This window comes from Drosophila mojavensis, unplaced genomic scaffold, assembly GCF_018153725.1.
Source record: "Drosophila mojavensis isolate 15081-1352.22 unplaced genomic scaffold, ASM1815372v1 contig_80, whole genome shotgun sequence".
Taxonomy (NCBI): Eukaryota; Metazoa; Arthropoda; class Insecta; order Diptera; family Drosophilidae; genus Drosophila; species Drosophila mojavensis.
Window position 1 is genome coordinate 2509851 of NW_025318906.1, and position 22494 is coordinate 2532344.

At 40.9% G+C, this 22494-nt stretch overlaps 1 protein-coding gene across 3 annotated transcripts in view; it reads left to right on the forward strand.

The window, feature by feature from the left end:
• Positions 1-22494, forward strand: part of LOC6578525 — a 65627-nt gene that overhangs the window by 26539 nt on the left and 16594 nt on the right. Inside the window, exon 2 of one of the 3 annotated variants that reach the window (XM_002004399.4) lies at positions 3214-3937. In XM_002004399.4, the coding sequence (XP_002004435.1) occupies positions 3214-3937 (724 nt within the window). Of the gene's footprint in view, positions 1-3213; positions 3938-16742; positions 16781-18034; positions 18148-22494 lie in introns of those variants that run through there. The other 2 variants (XM_044010985.1, XM_032730156.2) reach the window with 2 other exon arrangements.

Consider the following 22494-nt stretch of genomic DNA (forward strand, 5'->3'; position numbering starts at 1 on the left):
GTAAGTGTGTGTGTGTGTGTCTTTGTCTGTGTTTGTGTCGCAATCAGATACAGTTTGTCCGTCCGTCGTTTTGATGGCTGGGGACTACCTGTTGCGACGTGTTATTAGGGCGACGTATTGACGACAAGCAAACGTCAACCCGAACGTCAGCTCATCATATCCAACGATTGATGCGAGAGTCCTACTGACTGCCGCTGCCCGCCGCCTCGCACCCCGACCCACCTTGGCCGCCCTTGTTTTTTCTTCCTTTGGAATTTTAGCCCAAAAAGAGGCAGAGGCAAAAAAAAAAAAAAAGTATTGCAAGTCCCCTACTAATTTTTGGTCAGGTTCAGGTCTTGGCGAGGTGGTGATATTTCCTCCACTACCAGCTCAGATTGCTCTGGCCGTGTGCAGCGGCGATGCGTTGTGATTTTGCGCTTTAATGAGGATTATTAAATGCGAGATTATTATGTGCTGCAATTACTTTCCAGCAGCCACTGTATAAGGTTGCCTACCCATTGCCCTTCGGTTCGGTTGGCTTGCCTCGGACGCTGCTGCTTGATTTATTTTATTGAACCATAAAAATGTAAATTTTCTTGATTCTTTCGCACAAAAGACAAAGTTAAACGTTGTCAATTATGGCCTTTGACAGGTTAATATTAAAAGAAGAAGAAGAAGACGACGAGGAGGAAGAAACTCGGCAGATCTGGAGCAGACTGATAGTAGACTAACTCAAAGATTAGCATATTATATGGATCAGCTGAACAGAGGCTCAGGCATTCCTCCAATATATATATATGTATATATACTATATATATATAGATCTCTTACATTGCCTGTTAGCCGCTGGCAAAACAGTTTCCGGCTGTGCCTGAGCGCCAACAGAGCGAGTGAGCGAGTGAGAGAGCGAGAGAGGGGTGCACCGCTGCCTCTACCTACCTCTACCTCTATTAACATAATCACAACACGGAGAGTCAGCCTTTCGTCTTGTACCCAAAAATTACGCAGAGCGAGATCAATTTTAGGTGGAGACCGCATCACTGCAGGGCGATCAATTAAAATTTTGATCGAATTTTCGTCAATTTTTTGACATGTGGCCAACAGAAGCCAACAATGGGGCGTGGCAGCGTACGCAGTCGCAGTCGCAGTCGCAGTCGCAGTCTCAGTCTCAGTCGCAAAGTCGTAATATGCACTCCATGCACCAAAGATCAATGTAAAGCCAGCAAAATTGTCGGCGGTTGCCTAAGGCTAAAAATTGCAGAAGCTCTCCATGCTACAGTCTCCCCAGTCTCCCCAGTCTCGCGTCTCGAGTCTTCAGTCTTCAATCTCTGCTCTGAATGAAATTGATTAAAGCGTAAATGAATTTTGCATTGGCTTCTGGCTGCCTGGCTGCCTGGCTGGCTGGCTGACTGACTGGCTGGCTCTCCTCTGACGATGATTATAACACAAGATCGATGGCTGCTGTCGCTGATCGCTAACTCGATGCGGCTACTGTAGAAAGCAGACGCCGTCGATCGTCGCTGTTTCAGTTGATGACGTTGCGGCTGCGTAGTAGCTGCCTCTTATTAAATTCCATAGCGTCTCTATACCCTGCACAAGTTTATGAAAAATATCATTAAAATAATGCAGTTAGGCTGCTGGCTTAGAGACTCTGTGGCGGAGCAACGAGGACTGATTGTTGCAGAGTTTTTAATATATTTCAATAAGATATTTATTTTAATATACAAAACTTTTTGAAAATTCAATATCTACATCTATATTAATAACAACTCGATTTAAATTTACTATCATTATTATCACTATCATATATCATATTATCATTTAGTATCGTTATATGTACATATACAAATAAAATGAAGCAACAAAACTGAAAATAAATTCCATTTTTAAACTATCCGAATTAATTTTTTTTTTTTAATTATCCAAAAACTAGTTTCATATTATTTTACCATTACTACTAATAAATGGGATTATATTTATCTTTTTATTTAAAAAAAATATTTTTAAAGAGGTTATTTGTGTATATCATTATTTAAAATATTTAAAAAAATAATATTTTAACAATTTTTTTTTAAATTAGTTTATGAAAATTGATTATTTGTTATTTAATTTTCTATATTTTATATAATGAGTTTTTAAATATAAATAATTGAAGTTCTTATAATTTTTCGATTCTATTTGCTACTTTTATTAAGATATCTAGATATCTTAGGATATCTCGCAGTCTATCACTCTTGCCTCAACAATTGCCACACATTTTTTGGCAAAGATTTATTTTTATTTTTTGCTTTGCTGTGTTTCGTCTGGCATTTGACAAACTAGCCAGAGGCAAGCGAAACGCAGGAGCTGCAGCAGCTCCAAAAAGAGGTTCTGGTTTAGGGCACGGCATCGGCTCGATTTAAGTTTATCCGCACGATCAGCGCAACAGCGATCAGTGATCCATAATTTGTAAAGGCAAAGAAAACAGAAACCAGAGAACAGAAACCAGAAAAAAAAACATTCGCAGTTTGTGTGAAGGAATTCCTTGCGTGCCAGAAGAAGATCAGAGCAAAACGGTAAACGGTAGCTAAGCTATAATTGAGGTTGTCTCAGTCTCAAATCTCGATTTCCACTTGCCAAATGCCACTCTTATTTATTAATAGTTTCATATTGAAAAGCCTCGACTGGTCGAGCTAAAAAAAGAAGAAGAAGAAGCAGTAAAATAAAGGCCAAGTCTAATGGCCGAAGAGAGCGAACGCGTTTGGCCAGAAGAAACATTAATTTAGTTACGCTCCGTTGAGCGCCACAACTGTCTTGGCTATATGCGCTATATATGTGTATACATATATATTTTATTTTATTTATTTTTTTTTTAAGCCTCGCGTCATTAAAGACAATTTCGTGATTCGCCAAATTACCTGGCCAAATTATAGAAAGCAAACAAACGAGCTGCAAATCAATAGAAATCAACGCCTGTCAGGCAATGAGACGCCGCTCGAGCTGCCAGCTTCGATGAGAGCTGCGGCCCATTGTGAACTTAATCAATGTACACAATAAAATAAAATAAAATCGAATCGAAAATCAATGAAAAAAAAGAAGAAGAAGAGTATTTGGGTTGTTTATTTTTGCGCACAAAGTGAAATTCGTGCATTGTAAACGTCTCGACACTTAGCTAAACAAATAAACAGAATCAAGACTCATTTCCCTCTCCCTCTCTCTCTCTCTCTCTCTCTCTCTCGTCTCTTTCATGCACAGAGCCAGGCTTTGGCTTTGACCCGGGCGGCCAATGCGGCGGCGGTTGTGGCCGCTGCCAATGTCAAATCACCATCGGCTGCGGCTAGCCTCATGGACATGGCCGTCAAGAAGGAGCACTCACTGTCGCCGACCCACAGCGCCCTCCCCGAGGACTCCGGCGTTGGCGTTGCGCTGGGCCAGCTGCAGCACAGACGCAGCTCGCTGCAGGGCGTGCAGGAGAAGTTGACACAGCTGCAGATGCAGCATCAGCACCATCAACAGCAGCAGCAGCAGCAACAGCAGCAGCAGCAACAACAGCAGCAACAACAACAGCAACAACAACAACAGCAGCAGCAACAGGCTGCAGCAGAGACGACAAATGCCGCCGGCCGACGTTCCACAGAGGGCAGTCCGCCGGCCTTGGGTTTGCTGCCCCATCAGCATCAACACCAGCAGCAGCAGCAGCAACAGCAGCAGCAACAACAATCGCTGCTCAACGCCGAATCCGGCTGCGGCAATGCGTTGTCCTCTTCTGCGGGCTCTAGTCAAAATGCCTCCTTAGCGGCGACACCCAAGAGCGAAAGAGAACGCGAACGCGAGCGAGAGGAGCGCGGCAGCATCTCCTGCTTACCGCCCGCTGCGCTGGGCATGGCTGTGGGCGTGCAGGCACAGCAGCAGGCCGAGAAGCTGCTCAGCCACCCCGCACTGGAAGCTCGACGAGATTTCGATGTTAGCAAAGTGAATCGTGAGTAACTATGGCATTTATTTATTAAACTGTATATGATATGTTAAGACGGAGAGAAAGGGAAAGATATATACAGGAAATAGCTTAAAAAGAGAAGAGAAATAGATGGGGAAAATTAAATAGATAATAGAAATAGGGAAACGATGTTAAGAACTAGATAAACTAAGATTAAGAAACTAAACTACATGAAGAAGAAGGGAATGAAAGAGAAATAATTTATGAGGAAAGAAAGGAAGAAATAGGCGGATATAGAGATTGAGAGGAAGGAGGAAACAAGAGAGAGAAAACAATTGATAGATATTAACAGATGATGGGAAATTGAGACAGAAAGATATGGGGAAAAACGAAAGTGAGAGTTGTAAAGATATAAAGAATGAGAGAGGAATAGAGAGAGCGAGAAATAGAAAAAGAGAGACAGAGAGAGAATATAAGGAGTAAGATAAATAGAGACAGGAACAAATTAAGAGTGAAAGAGAGAAACAATTTAAGAGATATAGACAAGGAGGACCAAAGATAGGGATAGACAGATATAAGAAGAAAAGTAATTATAGACAGATACAAATTGATAATAATAAGCTTTAGTTAATAAGAAAGAGAGAGAGAGAGTGAGAGAGGAGATAGACGCAATATCGAAATCCGCTAATAAGATAGATAATAATGATAGCCAAATTATCACATAGCTCAACTTTTCTTTTTTAAGACCCTAAAATCTTATTTACATAAATTTGCTTAAATATTTTGGCAAACAGTTTAGCTATTGGCCAAGCGAACTTTAAAACCTGTTAACAAATTTCGAATATGATATTTAGGCAAAAATCCCGCCATGAATAACTTAGCATATGCCAAATTGCATATTGATTAAATTTAGTGAATTTCACGCTATTATTGAAATTTCACGCCAATCGCTTAAATATTTTAGAAGCGGCCACAAAACTGATTAAGGGCTCTAATTGCAATCGAATTTGGTTAGTCGCATTTGTTGCATAAATCACGCATAAATCCAAAAGCGAAACTAAATCCCAACTAGAAGAAATCGGGTGGTCTGGGGTCGATCGCTTTGCTATTTCTGTACCAATGCACAAATACCCTTAATCCGGGGCAGTGTATGAATAGCAACGGCAACGGCAACGGCAACGGCAACGGCAACGGCTGCCTCTGTGGAGCGTTCAATAATAGAGGCAAACCGCATCATTATAAAAATGCCAGCCTCACAAACTGGTGATTATATGTGAGTGTGTGTGCCCCATGTTGCATGGCAGCTTTAAGGATTTGTGCAACTTTAACCAGACTATAAGCAGACATTGTAGATATGCATTATATAAATATATCTATATATGTCTACATGTCTACATGTCTCTCTCTCTCTCTCTCTCTCTCTCTCTCTCTCTCTCTCTCTCTCTCTATCTACATCCGCTTGCTTGTTGTCGCATCTCTGCGAGTGGCCCTGCTGCGGTAATCTTGTTTAGTTCATCAATACTAGTTTAGCCATGGACAAAGCGTGTATCTCTGTCACATACACAGCACACACACATATACATACTCATACACATACATATTTATACAGTTGCAGCTACAGTTGCTACTTGGTAGCTGTTGTATTTGTCAGATAGATTGTCGCTTGCCGAATCTAAAATCCTTTTGCATACCAATACAAACATACGTCTGTTCGTTGGCGCCCATTCAAATTTCACACACACACACACACACACATACATATACTCACATGCAGCACACACTCATCGCATATGCATCCAAATCCCCTGGATTAAGCATATGAAGCATTCATAACGTTTATTTTACCTTCCATCTGGCATTCGTAGTGCCTCTACCCCTCTCTCTCCCTCTCTCTCTCTATCGGTCGCCCTCTCACTTCACTCACTCTCGCTGTCTCTCTCTCTCTCTCTCTCTATTGTGTGTGCAAACAAACATTCGTTTTGCTTTCGCTGTGGTTGCAGAGAGCACGAAGGGACTCACACACAGACACCCCACACACACACACTCACAAATCCACACTCACACACACACACTCACTCGTTTAGTGCGCTCGTTTGGTCTGTTGCGTCAACACACACTTGTGGAGCTATTTGGGCCATGTGGCTGTAGCTGTGGCCAATGCAGGATAACAGCTACAACAACAACAACAACAACAACATCAGTAACAACAACACTAGCCCTGGCAGCATTTGTGTAGGCGTATTTGAGTTGATTCCTTGGCTGTTGCTGCCGGCACTCGCGGCGTATACGCAACGTTATCGCGTTGCTCTTTTTGTTTTTTGTTGTTTTTTTTTTTTGCCTTGCTCTGCATTGAGCTCTGAGCTCTGAGCTCTCTGCTGTGTGTGAGCTCAACAGGTTGTTTTTGGCATTACGTCCAATTTATGGCCGCGCTGTGCCGCATGTAAGTTTTCAATTGCCACAGGCGCTGCAATGCTCCACACACACACACAGTGTCTGCCATAAGTCTGTGTAATGTCTACGATGTGTTGAAAAAAAGACTTGAATTGCCGTTGGAGTTTCCATAAGAGGAAGGAAATGTGTTAGAGGTAAATCAAGTGGCAAATATATAGGGGAAAAAAAATCAGAGAAAAATTGAATTTATGAATTACTAGCTAGCAATATTTAAAAAATATGAAATTCAATTTTTTTGAATAAATTAAAAGTTAGAATTGAAGCCTTTTAATTGTTTTGTACCTCAAATAAGAATAGGTAATTTTCAAAAAAAAAAAAAATAAAATAAAAAATAAATTAAATGATTATTCCAAGCAAAACTTGCCCAAATTAAATTTCGTAAATATTTTATAATTTTTGTACACAAATTTTCTTAAGATGAATATATTTAAAGCATTTTACGTTCATATGGAATTTTAAAACATATAATTAAAGTTGTTAATAAAGTTAATATATGATTTTATATAGTGAAAACAGCTTTTTTAACGCTTAGAAAAAAATTTTAAATGATTTCCTTTGTTAGATATGCCATAACATTTTTTTTTAGCATTTAAAAAATATTTTTTTCATTATATAAAATATTTTCTTTTTGGTTCTTAATATTTTAAAGATTTTCTCAGCAAGTTTTATACTTTAAATTTCAATAAAAAATGTATACATTTCTTATTTTGTTTTTAATATTTTTGGACATTTTTTTTGTAATACATGTTATATTGGCTTTGTTTGAAATAATTTTTTGCAATATTTTAAATATTTGAAAAAATATTTGTTGACATCTGAAAATTTTCTTCATCTCAGGCGCAGCAGCATTTATTAGACTTTTTTCACATAACGGATTTCTATTTAATTTTTATATATTATATTTATATACGATATATTTCTGTGAATCAGTTTGCATTCGCATTCGCATTCTCATTGAATGCACGTTGCGATTAGAGCCAAAAACTTTGCTTCTGCTGCTGCTGCTGCTGTTGTTGTTGTTGTTGTTGTTGTTGTGTCCTGCTTGATTGTCCCTGTTGCTGTTAAGCTGCTGGCTAAATCGTTTTGCCTCTGCCCGAATTGAAAGGCAGCCAACCCAAAATTGGTAGCTAGGAATTATAAGGGGCGTGAGGCGGGGCGGACGTTGGCGTGGCTCAGGTGGGTAGCATGTGCATGATAGTTCGGATAGAAACGTGCGTTAGATTTGAATTTTGTTTGAATTTGTGAATGGCTCAATACAATATGTATGAATGTGAGCGAGTGAGTGTGTGTATGTGTGTGTGTGTGTGTGTGTGTGTGTGTAATGTGTTTTGTAGTGTATTTTGAGGATTTGCACAGCAAAACGGCATCAGGCGAATATGCGAGAATGGAAAGGTTATTGTATCCTTGTTGCTGTTGTTGCTATTGTTACTGTTGCTGTTATTATTGTCATTTAACATTTCCTTGCCATACGTTTTGCAATTGTATATATGCATGTGTGTGCCTCTCTCTCTCTCTCTCTCTCTCTCTCTCCAGCTCTCTTTTTCTCTTGCACTGTTTATATGTAAATCGGTTTGTTTGTTTTCGTTTGCGTATGTTTATTATGCCTAAGCTGCTCAACGACGCAACACGATATTTATCCACCCACTCACACCCATCCGCCCACTCAGCCAGCACCCACAGCTATATAACAGTTTTGCAAATGAAGCTGTTTTTGCATTTTTGGGCAATTTTTATTTGTCGCATGCGAATTCGATTTATGCAGCGTTTAGTATGCAAAATTTTCATACGTTAGCCTTAATAAATCCCCCAACGGCCGCACTTGTCAATATGCAGGCAGGCAGGCAGGCGGGCTGGCCACACCCACACGCCCACCCATGCACAGCTGTGTCAGTGGCACCTATAAGCTTATGCACACACATACACACACGTGCCACACACACACACGGAGAGTTTTCTGTCGCGTTCTGCAATTGAAAATCACTGCGCCTTAGTTAACGACACGTTTGTGGATCAACGCGTTCACCAGAGCAGCTCTCCGCCTCCTCCTGCCACACCCTCACCTGTTAGCTTTCCTCTCTCCCTCTCACTTACTCTCTCATATAGCCTCCAATTGACCTCTGCTCGACCATTGTTGTTTGGGTAGAGCTTTGTGCACTGCAGTTGCCAGGGTCAGCGTACATTTGTTGAAGCTGCAACAGCAACAGCAGCAGCAGCAGCAGCAGCAGCATCTGTCATAAGCCAGGCGGCTCTTTCTCTCTGTATACATAAGCACATACTCAGGATTCAAAAATGCGCGACTCACATTATGCATATTCCAAACGGATCGTGAAATGGGTGTGAGCTGATATGTGCGTATATATATGCATGTGTGTGTGTGTGTATGTGTGTGTGCATGGCTTTCAGTTCGTTTCAATTTAAATTTGATGCCACACAATTGATGAAAGACTAAATTTAACTGTTGAACCACAGATCAAATTTCGTGATCTCCAAATGATATAAGCAATAATCGAATGGTTCAAGAAATCTTATGAAAAAATGAAGACAGAAAATCAAATAAAATATTGTAAAATATATCAACTAAAAAGTTTCGTCGAATCTTAAATATTGGGCAATTTAAAAACATGTTAAATATGTAAGTAAAATATAGATAAATATAAAAATATATATGGATAAACCAAAAGATTAATAGATAAATATTCATACAGTAAATGTTCTCTTTCTCTGCTTAAATTTATTTCAAACTCCATTTAAAGTGTTACTTGCGTATCGCTAGAAAAACTACATCTATTTGATCAACTGTTACACAGAACGCAAATATCTTTAAAATGTTTATCCAACTGTACGTTACCTGTCCATGTGCTCTGCAGCACTTCGATAATCCAGCCAGCAACCCCCATAAAGCCAGCCGCCGCCCCCAAGGCCGTAGCCTAATACCAGTAACGGGTAACGGGTAACGGGAAACGGGTAACGAGTACCCCTGTTGCCTTCTGTGTTAAATCATCAAGAGTGTCGCCCAAGCTTTCTGGTAATCAAGCGATGCGGAGAGACAGATGGGGGAGGAGATGGGGGCGATGGGGTACATGGTGGCCATGGGCTGTGTGTTGGCAGGTATTTTGAAGGCGATTGTCGGTTGGGTTGCTCGCTTTAGCAGTTTGTGCCACAAATTTCGCAATCAGTTGCAAAAGTAGCTGCTGTTCAGATACAGATACAAATGCAAATGCAGATACAAATACAAATACGTATACGTATGATGATGAACGTACTCATGTTGGCAATGCCAAGTCCTGCTGCTGCTGCTGCTGCTGCTGCCGCGGTTGCAGCTTAAGTGTTAAGCGTTATGCACAGACAGAGCGAGAGAGCGAGAGAGGGAGATGGGAGAGCTAGAGCAGGCAAGCTGTAGCTTTGGCAATCGGGTCCGGTTTACTTCATTCTCGGATTTGGCCCCATCTGCTGCCTCTGGCACAAATTCCGAGTTGTGCAAAGGATTTGCGCCCCGCCCAGCCGTCGGGCCGGGCTGCCCACAAAAAGGCATAACCCCATGATATAGACGCACAATATGTCGCCCGAATACAAATTCAAATAAATGCCAAAAGCAACAGGAGGCAACACATTTTCGGAATTATAAGCAAAACAGAGCAGGATATGTGAAACAAAAAAGCCAGAGGCAGGCCGGAGCTAAAGCTTCCAGCTGCAGCTGGAGCAGGAGGTGGAGCAGGAGCTACAGCTGATTGCAGATGCAGTTGCAGGTGCTACCGATTGAGTTAAGCCAACATCATGTACTACTTCTGTATGTCGTCTGCCTGCCTGCCTCTTAGGCCAAGGCACAAATTTGCAGCTGTATGAGTGCGAGTGTGTGTGTGTGTGTGTGTGTGCCTTGTTGTGTGGAACAGGAGCCAGTTAATCCTTATCTGCTACGCACTGTAAATTCGACAGCAGAAGCTGTTTCCAGCTTCAAGTTTTGGGATTTAAATGTACTGCAAAAGCAAATCGAATTCAATCGAATTGCAGCAGCAACAGCTGCAGCTCAAAACGGAATCTCCCAGCTGAACACTAAGTTTATCCCCAGTCCCAGCTCCAGCCAAGCCCCCAGCTACAAGCACATCCACATCCGCATCCTTTGGGCACCTTTTGTGTTGTGCATAAACTAGACAGTGCGCATTACGAACAGCTTAAAGTCTTCAGCGACGCATGTGGCCAACTTTCCACCTCCCTCTCTCAGTCCCCTCTCTCTCTCTCTCTCTCTCTTTCACGCTCTCTGAGGCTAGTGCTCTCTACTGACTTATAATCAAATAAATACTTTGGGTCGTCGCATTCGAAGCTCTGTCTGCCTCGGGTACACACTCGCCGCCACGTGATTATCAAGATACTTTGAAGCAAACAATAATAAGTAGAAATCTAATTGTATAGATACCATACGATAATGGATATGCACGACTAGCAGATACTCATTAATGAATCACTTGAATTATTCATTAGTAGTTATTCTATAACTTATATGGCATATTAAATAGTGCTGTAAGATCAGTGGTTTATTGATATACGATATACAATATTCAATATGTAAGATACGATACGATACGATAAACTATATTTAAGATTCCTTTACGATATTTAGTACACGCTTATTTATCTCTATTCTTCGACACTCGATATATGAAATACGATATTCGAAATACGATATTGATCTTACGACATTGCATATACGATACTCTTTATTTGATTTATCTACATTTATATTATCAAGTCCTATACTTTATATACGATATTCGCTATATTATCATTCCAACATAGCTCCAACATAAACATAAACACATAAACCATAGCTACATACCTATATTTAAATTAGATATTTAAAATCTATTCCAAAACATGTTCTTAAGTATGCTCACATTTTTATCTCTATTCTATATACTATTCTATAACTATATAAAATATATGATATGTTCTATAGGGAACCAGAACTAGCTATACTAAGTGTAATGTAGAGTATAACAACAAACAGGACAACAACAATAACAATGATAAATCACTTACGATAACTTTAGCTAGCTACTTGTGTGCATATGTGTGGGCGTGTGTGTGTGGGTGTGCCTCTGTATGTGTGTGTGTGTGTGTTGTATTAATACACAAGTGGAATTACATTTTGGGTTTCTTAAGCATGTTTTGGCATATAGTTGTAATTAGGAGCTGCTGCTGCTCAAAGTTTAGGCTTAGGGCCAAAAGGCCGACCAGGATTCTAGCCAGGTTAAGTGTAGGGCCGTGTACATATGTGTGTGTGTGCATGTTGGTGTGCACTTAGCATGTGCTTACCCACACATACACCCATCTATATACATGTATTTCAGTGTTATATCTTCCCAACTAAGCTCTTTCCATTTAACAAAATTGACAACTGTTTGGTTATTCCCTGATCGTTTTTTATACCCTGAACCCATTTTCAATGGGAAATCAGGGTATAATGGTTTTGTTGAAATGTATGTAACAGGGAGAAGGAGGCGTGGCAGACCCCACAAAGTATATATATTCTTGATCAGGGTGACGAGCTGAGTTGATTTGGCCCTGTCCGTCTGTCTGTCCGTCTGTCCGTCTGTCCGTCTGTCCGTATGTATGAACGCGTCGATTTCAGAAGATATAAGAGCTAGAGACTTCAAATTTTTTTAAAATGTCCGTAATTACAGCGCGCATATCAAGTTTATCATTAAAAATCGATAACTCATCTCGATATTTTTTTATCGATAAAAACCCTTATCGAAACCCAGTTATAAAATTATATCTTCTACACCTTTATTGCTAGAGTCTCCAAATTTTTAATGTATGCTTATATGCAATTTATACAATTTCGGTTTTTGTTAAAATTTACCCCCCACCTCTAAATTCACCCCCTCACCCTCACTTTTGTAAAAAGCGTATTTCAAATACTAGAGACTTGTGCTTTGGCAAGTACATGCATATTCATGTTATAATCATAATCTAAAAGTTTCATGAAGATCGTACGTCCATAAAAAAAGTTATTAAACAATTAAGTTCTCATAGTAAGCGCACACTGCAGCCCATGCATGTTTATGCATGGTTGCTTGTGTGTGTATGTGTTTGTGTATGTGTGTGTGTATGTGTGTGTGTGTATGCGTTTGTGTATGTATGCGTGTGTGTGTGTATGTGTGTCTGTATGCTGTGTGTGTGTATGTAGGCCTGTGTTTGCGTACGTGCGTGTGTGTGTGTGTGTGCGTGTTTCTTGTGTAAGCTGAAAGTCGCGAAAAAGTATTGAAATATCTATTGCTCCAAGGGTTCAGGGGATCTCGTAGTCGAGCAGTCTCGACTAGAGCTTTCTTACTTGTTTCTATATCTTTTCATTGAGTAACATTTCGTAGCAATTAGATAAGATTTTTTTTTGTATTCTTTGGACAGTAGATTAATGTATTTTTTGAGGGCAATCGTGATTCACATTCTTGAAAATTACCTATATTTTATGACCACAAACTATCTATCTATCAGCATGATAATGTGTGAGCTTAATGGATTTGCGAAACCGTTAATTTTGGAGCTATGCGTAAGGCAACTATTACTCAGAGATATTCGAGTAAAGTCAGATATATGAAATTGATACTAGGTACAATTATTAATTTACAATTAAATAAATATATACATTAATTTTGTGGTACTTTACCTTATGTACAATTATTTTGGAATGGAAAGGTACAATTCTCGTATAAGGTACATTAGGTACATTCATGTATTTAATTGTATAGTGTATGACTTGTTAAGAACATTTAGGTACACTATAATAATTATATATCTGTATATTTGATTATACATCTGCTACTTTTATAAAATAGCGTTTTGGTACAATTTAATATGAGCTGAAGATGCACTTAAATATATGTAAGATAGATAAGACTACGTACATTACTTTCATCCCAATATATATGTATATAAAAATCTCTAAAATAGGTACATAGGTACATTCATTTCGTTATATGTCTGAAATATTTATCTAAAATGTTTCTTAGGTACATTCTCTTATCAATATTGAAACGGGGTTAGGAATCATTTTTGGTAATTTTTAATTGTTAAACATGCAGCATACAAATTAGGTAGAGGTACGAAATACAATCATCCAATTAAGATCCCTTAAAGCTGCTTTGTCCGAGAACAACATTGCGGTGCATTGCCTTTATTCTATTGATAATCGTATAGGCCTCATTCCCTTGATCCTTTAATCCCTATTTGCATGGACGGTTTTAAGTCCCTTAAACACAATAATCATCATCATCGGCATCATCATCATAATCAACTTGAGAAGCATCAGCGAAAGCTAAACGAAGTACAACAAGAACAACACAGCGGCAAACGCAACCACCACCAGCAGCAACAGCACCATCACCACACCACCAACCCCCTGCCGCAAAATCGGCACCACAAAACCAAAGGACATTAGCTGTAAGCATCAAGTTTTCGACTTATCCACGACCTGGACCTCAGAGCAAGTAACTAACTCTGACTCCTCTGCCCTGTTTCTCCCCCTCTCCCTTCTCTCTCTCTCTCTTTCCCTCTATTAAAAGGGTAGCGTCTGTCTGTACGCCGCCTGCTTTGCATGCGAATTTGGCGCCAAAAGTTGTCGGCCAACAACAACTGCGGCCAAAAAACTTTTTGCCGATGCGCCGGCCGGGCACGCATTTCGAATTTGAAATCCTTTATCCCTTTATCTGGCTTTAGCTCTAATCCCATCAGGCACAAATGAAGAGAAGTTTCGTTGCTCGACGACGACGACGACGACGACGTCGTCTCCTTTCGCAGTTAAGCTTTTGTTTTGCCGTCGCCCTGTTTGCTTTCAAACTGCAGAGGCGAGGCAGTTGGGATTAAGCTGCCAGCTAAAGTAATGCCATGAGTTTGAGTGTGTGTGTGTGTGTCTATTTGTGTGTGTGTGTGTGCGTGTGCCAGGTGCATGCCTCTCTCGCTCTGAGTCTGGACTGCTAATCCCAATGCCAATTCCATCACCCGCACCACAAAGCTGTCCAACTGCCTGTCTAACTGTCTCTCGCTCTCCGTCTGCCTGCCTGTCTGCCCCTCTGTGTGTGTGTGTGTGTGTCTGGCCATCAGTCAGGCTGGCAGCGCTTTATTGATCGCCTCAAGGATTATCCCAGGGCAGCTCCCAGCATATTGGGCCAAAAGCTGCCCTAGCTAGCCCCAGGCCCAACCCCGCCAAGCCTTGCCTTGGTCATTTTCAATTTGTGCACAAAAAGCGAGGGTTGGGCTGAGGCTTTTGGCTCTGCTTGCTGTAATCCGTTTGAATGCCCCCAACCCAACCCCAACCCCAACCCCAATCCCAATCCCAGCTAACCCCCTCGCGGCAAACAAGCAGCCAGCCAATGCAGCATGCATAAATGGAAACGCACATGCCACATGCCACATGTTGTTGTTGTTGTTTAAAGCCAGTTGGCTTGTTGTTGTTTTAGCCTTCATATGAATCATACGCAACGTAATCCCAATTCGTTTAAGTCGCTACAATCCATGCCAACGCCAACGCCAATGCCAGCCAAATTATTTGCCATGACTGGACAGGACGTGCCGCAGAGAACGAGGCAAAGAGAGAGAGAGAGAGAGGAAGGGGAGACTCGCGCTGGTCGAGCATATTTTCGCAATAAAGTAGATCCCGCATTAATCCCAACGATTTTGTGCTCTTGCCCATTGCGTGCTTTAGCTGTGCATGTGTGTGTGTGTGTGTATGTGTGCGTGTCTGTATGTGTGCGTGCTGGCAATGTTTGCGTCTGTGTTAATCCTTAAACCAGCAGCGCAGCCAGCGTCGCAGCCAACTGCAGCGGGAGGCCCAAAAACAAGCTGAGTCGGAGCAGTGGCGGGGGTCAAAGGGGAGCTGAGGCCGCACCACACACAGCGCAGTAGTGACAGCACCACAGTTGAAGTTGGCGGATAAAATGACGTCGACGTCGACGGCGACGCCAACGCCAAAGCTGTCGACTGCTGTTGCTGATGCTGCTGTGGGGATTAACTTTTTTCCAGGCAAACAGAAAGAGAGAGCGAGCGGGGGCATTGGAGGCCGTAGATGCTGTGGCGTTCAGCATTTCGGGGTTTGGGGTTTTGCGCGTGTGGGCGAGGGATTTAATTTCGTGCGGGATTATTATTTCGGATTTAACTCTTCGTTTTATGGATCGCTTGGTATTATAATGAGCAGTGGCGTCGTTTGGCAGCCCATTAAGCATCAACAGGGGGGGACGGACGTCAGACGTCGGCTCTGGGCCTGTGTGAGAGCAATGTCTATAATAAGGTCACAGCTAGGCGTAAATCAATTGTTTTGTAGGCTAAATTTATACTGAATTTTTAATGCCCTTCTAAAAGACAGAACTGAGACAATTTATATCGGATGTGTAAATGCAATTTATTTATAAAGATGTTCCAATTCTAAAATTATATTAAAAGTTAGTACACTTTGAAGTTTAACATCCTATATAGGATATATTATGTATGTATTAAGAATTTTAGTTAGCTATATCTCTAATCATTAACTATTGAGAAATTCGGATTCATATACGATATCAACGTCAATATCATTGAATATTGCCAAAATTATATATTTTTTAAGATCTTCAGAAACTAAGATTGTAGTCAAAGCTAGCTGATAGCTGATTGAATATTTCACAATTTTGTAAGCAACTCATAAATTTTTGTTAGTAATTTTATAACCGCAGTTATCTTATATTATCGTGAGTTTTATCTAGTTGTAAAATTCTCGAAATATTCATGCGCGCCTTATCCAATATCAGACAAGGTTCTAATCAATGCACACCTCTTTTATTATACGTTCATATAACATACATATATATTTATACAATTCGCCGCCTATGTCTTATAACCCGCTTTGGCATTATAAACTCGGGTGTATTTTTTATAAACTAAGAAAAAAAAACCCATGGCAAATGCGGAAGGGGCGACTGTGGCAGCAGTGCGAACCTGAATCCATTATAGCGTAAGCTGTTCGCAATACACACATACACACATACACGCACACACACGTACACAGAGAGAATTATCCGAAAACGAAATGACATCCCTTGGAAATTAATCCTTAATTCCATTCATTTCGTATAATCCCTGAGATATACTTTGATAAGCGTAATGCGGCCCAGGCTCAACGAGCAGCACTGAGCAAGTGAGAGCGAGAGCCAACGAGCGAGCGTGTCTGTGTGTGCGAGCAGCGAATGTAATGGCAGAGAGCCGGGCCACATGTTGATATCTGCGGCTGCCATTGTGTCTGTGCGCGCGTATATCTGTGTGTGTGTGTTTGCACTCTTACGCTCGCTTGCCGCTCGCTCTCTCGCTCTCTTGCTCTGTGTTTTGTGTGCGTGTTTGCATCGCATGGGGCGCCAAAACGAGCTATGCGCTCCGCACTGCTTTTTAGTATCGTGCCAAACATGCTGGAAGAAGGTTCGTCTTACATTTTGCTCTCTCACTCATTCTCTTTATTTTGAAAATATTTTCGTGTCGTATTTTTACTTCGCGCCGGTTCTGCTTCATGTTGTTGCTGTTGTTCTTGTTGTTGTTGTTATTTTGTGCGTTGGTGTGCAATTGGATTACGTTCTGGGTGCATGGAGGATTAGGCGTGCGCGCATGTCTAAAAGGCAGCTGTAGCTGAAATAGAAATACCAATGCAAGTGCCCATATATGGATATTCATAAATATATGTATATGCGGAGTCAAGTGCGTCGATAGTGAATGAATGTGACTGCAAGTTATTAAGTGCGATATAAAAGTGACCTATGCCAAGTGTTAAGTGAACCCAAAGACCAAGAGCAAAACCAAGACCATGTGGAGCCGGCATGTGCAATACACTCACTCACACACACACACATTCACACATATAGAGAGGAGATTTGGTTTGTGTCGCCAGACGAGATTTGCCACACCACTGTCAAGTCGCATTTGTCAACAAAGGCAGGCGGCAGCAGGGATAGCAGTAGCAACAATACCTCACACGCACACACACACACACACACACATACATATACACACAGGCAGAGCAGAGCTCACACACAGACAGACAAACGCGCACAAATGAACTTAAAAAGCAGAGCAAAAGCTTTTAAATCTGTTGCTTTCGTGCAGGCTAATCCCTATGAAGTTCACTAGATTTTGTTTTGTGCTACTGTTTGGCATCCCAGTGGAGCTTACACACACACACACGTACAGACACACACAGACACAAACATTAAGCTGGCAGCAGAGAGATGGCACAACAACAAATACAAACAACAATGCATAACAATAACAACAGCAGAGCCGTCGCGCTTTTGCACTCAAGACAGCGGCAAGTGCGCTCATCCTAGCGCCTAACCAAAGACACACACACACAGGCACAGGCACATGCTAAGCCGCAAGAACAACAACAACAACAACGTGAAACACACGTAACGCTCAACAGGAATAAGGCTGTGAAAATAAAATAAAGGCTAAAATGATAAGTGAAAGCAGCTGATGGCAAGGGACCAGGCGAAATTGTAGAGATGGGAATAGCAACTAGCGTTGCTTAGCTAGCACACTCGCGCTCTCTCGCTCACGCTCTCGCGTTCTCTTTGCGTGTGTGTGTGTGTGCAAGCAATTAGGATTCAAGCAACAGCGTTTCACAGTTACTTAGTAAACCGTATGCTCACTTATTGCGCAGCTAATAATAGAGTCTGAACTGATTCCAATTGGGGAGCGATACAAAATGCGATGATCAGCAAAGGCTATTGTAATAAATATTTAAAGATCGTTTCTGATACTAGAACTTATGGGCGAGGGTGGACTCAAGCCTTGTGAGTAACATAAATTTTTTATTGATTTTATCATCATCTACTAAGGGCTGTACATCTTGAAACAACCCTCAATTCACAGAACCCTATGGATTTGTCTAAGAATAATCTATGCGTAAGCCAATGATTCAGGCAATTGGAAAATAAGATTATAAACTTCAAATCACGGTCTAATGGCTATAAGCTAAAGCTCTTAGAATAGTATAGATTCGATTTAAAAGATAACAAGCGTTCTTTGAATTTATACATATATACTTAACAGATTTTAAATATTAGATATATGAGTAGTCTATAACGTTTGCATTTATTTAAGCTGTTCAAGTATGGAAGCTAGTATAAAGAATCTTATACCATTCTCATAAATTATTCTACTTCTTATATGCTGTTTACCATAACATCAGTCTTCCAAAAGTATCACACAGTTTGACATATAGAGGGTATTTGATAGCACATCACTCTCTTTCTTTTACGCTTCATGCAGCAATGGCTGCCTATAAGATTTTGTAATTATTCAAAATGCTTTATAATTATATGTTTAGGGCGTGTCTTATCTGTTAATATATTCAAGAGACTAACAATTGATAAATTTTATAGTATATTAAATATCTTTTTTTTTCTTCGCTTATCTAATTTTCGGGGTGGGGTAATGTTGGTCTATAGATTAAATATTTTATTCTTTGTAATTATTTTGAATATTAATCTTTTCTGTTGATATATTTTATCATAAGCCCGATAAATTAGGGATTTCACAATTGTTGTTATCAATTAGTACAGAAAAGTCGATAAATGTTATTGCTGCTTACCGATAACAACAAAACTGTAAATTGATTTAAGTAAATATAAGATATTTCACATAATTAAACAATGATGGCATCGACACTCCTCTTCAACTTAAAAATTTCGCTTGAAAAACAAGAATTTCCCCTGCGTGCTATAAAGCTGGCGGAAGCCGATTTTAAAATTTCCCTCTTTTTTTACTGTTTGCAGTATTTCCCTATTCAATGCCAATTGCCCTTTTAAGCTCGTTGCGTGGCTTTTGCCGGCAAATGACTCCATGTGCAAGGACATGCTGCATTGTTGACTCCACAGGCGGTTGGCACACACCGACACAGCCACACGCACACATACACATGTACATGTACATATAGCCATATGAAAAAGCTATATAGATAAAAAGTTTGCTGGCATTGAGTGAAATCGCAAAAAATTAGCAGTTAATCCCCTTAAATTGAATACCGCAGATGGTGTTGATGTTGATGCCAGTGACAAAGAGTAGCAACAACAAAAACAACACTCACATAAACAACACTCAATTCACACACACTAAAGCCAGCTACCAACTAACGCCCCAAAGCGAATCGCCGCAAATAAAAGGAAAAAACAACACAAACAAATGTTATAAATGAATAAAGCTATGCGTGTGTGTGTGTGTGTGAGCGTGCGAGTGTGAGTGTGGCCACGCTTAATGCGGCCTGGCAATTAGCCAGAGTTGGCCACATAATACGCGCGGATAAATGTTTAAGATTTGAAGAGCAGGGCAAAGAGCAAAGGAGTGAGCGAGCGAGAGCGAGGCGCAGAGAGGCAATCGTTGGACTGGGTGGGGTAGAGGAGCAGTGAGAGCGGGACAGACATATGCATCTTTAGCGAGCTTTAGTTTTTGTTACTGTTTGGACTTAGGCTGTCAGCTATTGGAGTATGAGTGTGTGAGTGCTTGTGTGTGCGATTGTGTGTGTGTTGTGTGTGCTCTGCTCGCGCTGCGTAACCCGATGCAACTAATCCGCGCAGCAACAACTAATCAATGCAAGACACTGCACTGCGCCTTAACTGGCAAATCTCTACAGAAATTTGCTTAATCCCCACTGAAGAAAAAAAAAAAAAATACGCAAAGAATAAGATGCCAAGGCATAATAATAAAAAATAAAAAAAATTAAGAGTGTGCGGGGCAAGTAAAGAAAGAAAGAATTATAATGCCACAGCGTAAATCCCCTCCTCAAATTAAGCTCCTTGGCAGTCGGCGTATCGGTGGCAGCGCTGCCAGCGCACCCTTTTACGCTTTTGTGGTTGCTTTTCTACTTGCTGTAGTAGTTGTTGTTGTTGTTGTTATTATTGTGGCAGCAGCAAAAGGTTACGCTTAATGCAAATACGCTGCCGATGCCGCTGTCGCAGTCGCAGTCTCTGTCGCTGCTGCTGATGCCACGCAGAGGATCAAATTTCATCCCCACCAGACAAAGCCCAAATACCCAAATACCAATGCGAAAACGGCAAATGCGACACTGACACCAACACGCCAGCGGCATCCACAATGATATCCACATCCACAACGACATCCACATGCACAGCCGCATCCTTCTGCTCAGAGTTGAGTCGACGACGCTTGTCGCTGGGGGCACGCAGGAGCTGCGGCACTAATAAACCCAGCCGAGGCTCAACTGACTCATGCAAGGCCCACAGCCTTCGTCTCTGCCGCCGCCGGCACCGCCGCCACGCCCCCTTCTCAACTTCGATTCAAAAGCAGCCAAAGCCGCTCATCTGGCGACCTCTGCAGCAGCAGCAGCAGCAGCGGTGGCGGCAGCAGCAGCATTCGCAGTTCATTGGCAGCGGATTAAGCTGAGAGCGCACTCTCGCAGCGCACGGCACAAAGACGCTTTGCCATTGGATCGATTTAAAATACAGTGAAATACTTAACAGCAGCAACAACAACAACAACAGCAAGCACAAGGCACAAATCATAAGAAGCAACAGCAGCAGCAGCAGCAGAGAAAAATATTGTTTAAAAGAAAAAAGTAGCTAATAACAACGAACTGACTGCACAATACTCGCTCAAGATTTGTGCTAAGTTTATACCTATAAAAATATACGAGGGTAGCCTGAAAATTTGTATGAAAGTGGATTAATTGATCACTAAAGTTTTCAATCTAATTCTATAATTTTTTATGATATATAGAAAACAGTTTGATCTATTCAATTTCTAGCTATCTATATTTTTAGCCGTTTTTTCGCTTTCATATGTCAGCTGTGAGTTGGAATAAGTATTACTTATTCGAAATTTAGCAATCCTTGGATACCAATCAGAAGTTTCAATTGCTTAGTATTGTCTACATCTTCAGTAGATCATCATATCTTAAACGCCTTATCCAAGAAGCCCACGATATATAAATTAATTTAAATATATGTAAATAATATCCATTATCCAATGCCAAGCCAAATATACTCTCTTCCAAATTCAGCACCAAACGAGCATTTAAAATATTGTATAAAAAGAAGAAGAAGAAGAAAAAAATCATTCGGTTGAGTATTAATGGCCTCGATATGGCAATGGGTACGCTGGCTTGTGGGTAATATGCATAAGCACCATTAACTTGTACTTAAAACTGTATGTGTGTGGGGTGAGGGGCAGGTGAGCGGTGAGCGGTGCCACGCCCCCGCCTCAACAGCATATAGTCCCTGGGGAGGGCAAGTCTGTAACTTAAGAGCATGGAAGGGAGCGTCTTCAAGCGGATTATATTAATCAATGCAGCCGACAGTCGCTCATAACCAACTAGGCGTATGCGTGTTCAGTTACACACTTTTAAAGTATATAGAATGTATACGATATGTAAATATGTATGTATCGTATTTTGTATGTATGCCTGTGTATATATGCTATACAGTCCATGCCTTTGTTTTGCTCTGTCTCTGCTTAATTGAATCAATCGCGTGTTGTGCTGCCGTTCGCTCCTCAAAGACTTTGTTTGGCTTTAAGCAGGAAGATTTAAAAGCAAATGTAATGCTAGAGCAGTGCACAACTTTTATCTGCATATGCACAGATATATATATATATGCATGAGTGTACCTATATATAGGTACATAATTCACTTGGACCCATACGCTCGAGGTAGCCGAGGTAGACTGCATAAAAGGCAAAGCGTCTTAAGCGTTAAGTAGGAGCAACGTAAATAAGTAATATTGATAACTAAAGTGATTAAGGTTGCCGCCATGTGTGGCAACTGCGATGACGCTGACGCTGACGCCGACGACGATTCCCTGTGCGACTGCGGACTGCGGACTACGGACTGCGACGCCGACTGCAACTGCTGACTGTTGCTTCTGGCCTGCTTTCTGCTGCCAAAGACAAACCACAGCAACGGCAACGGCAAAAATTGATTTTTAATTTGTTTATAATATTAAGCAGACATTTCCTTAAATAAGCCGATCAAGCTTCAAGGTTTAGCTTTGTCTTGCCTTAAATCAAAACATAATTTATAAACAGCTCCAAATATAACGCAGAAGCCGTCGGAAAGTAGTCAAAATATCGATATATACTCTGGAAATAACAGAAGTACTTCGAAATAGAGCTTCTAAAAATTATGA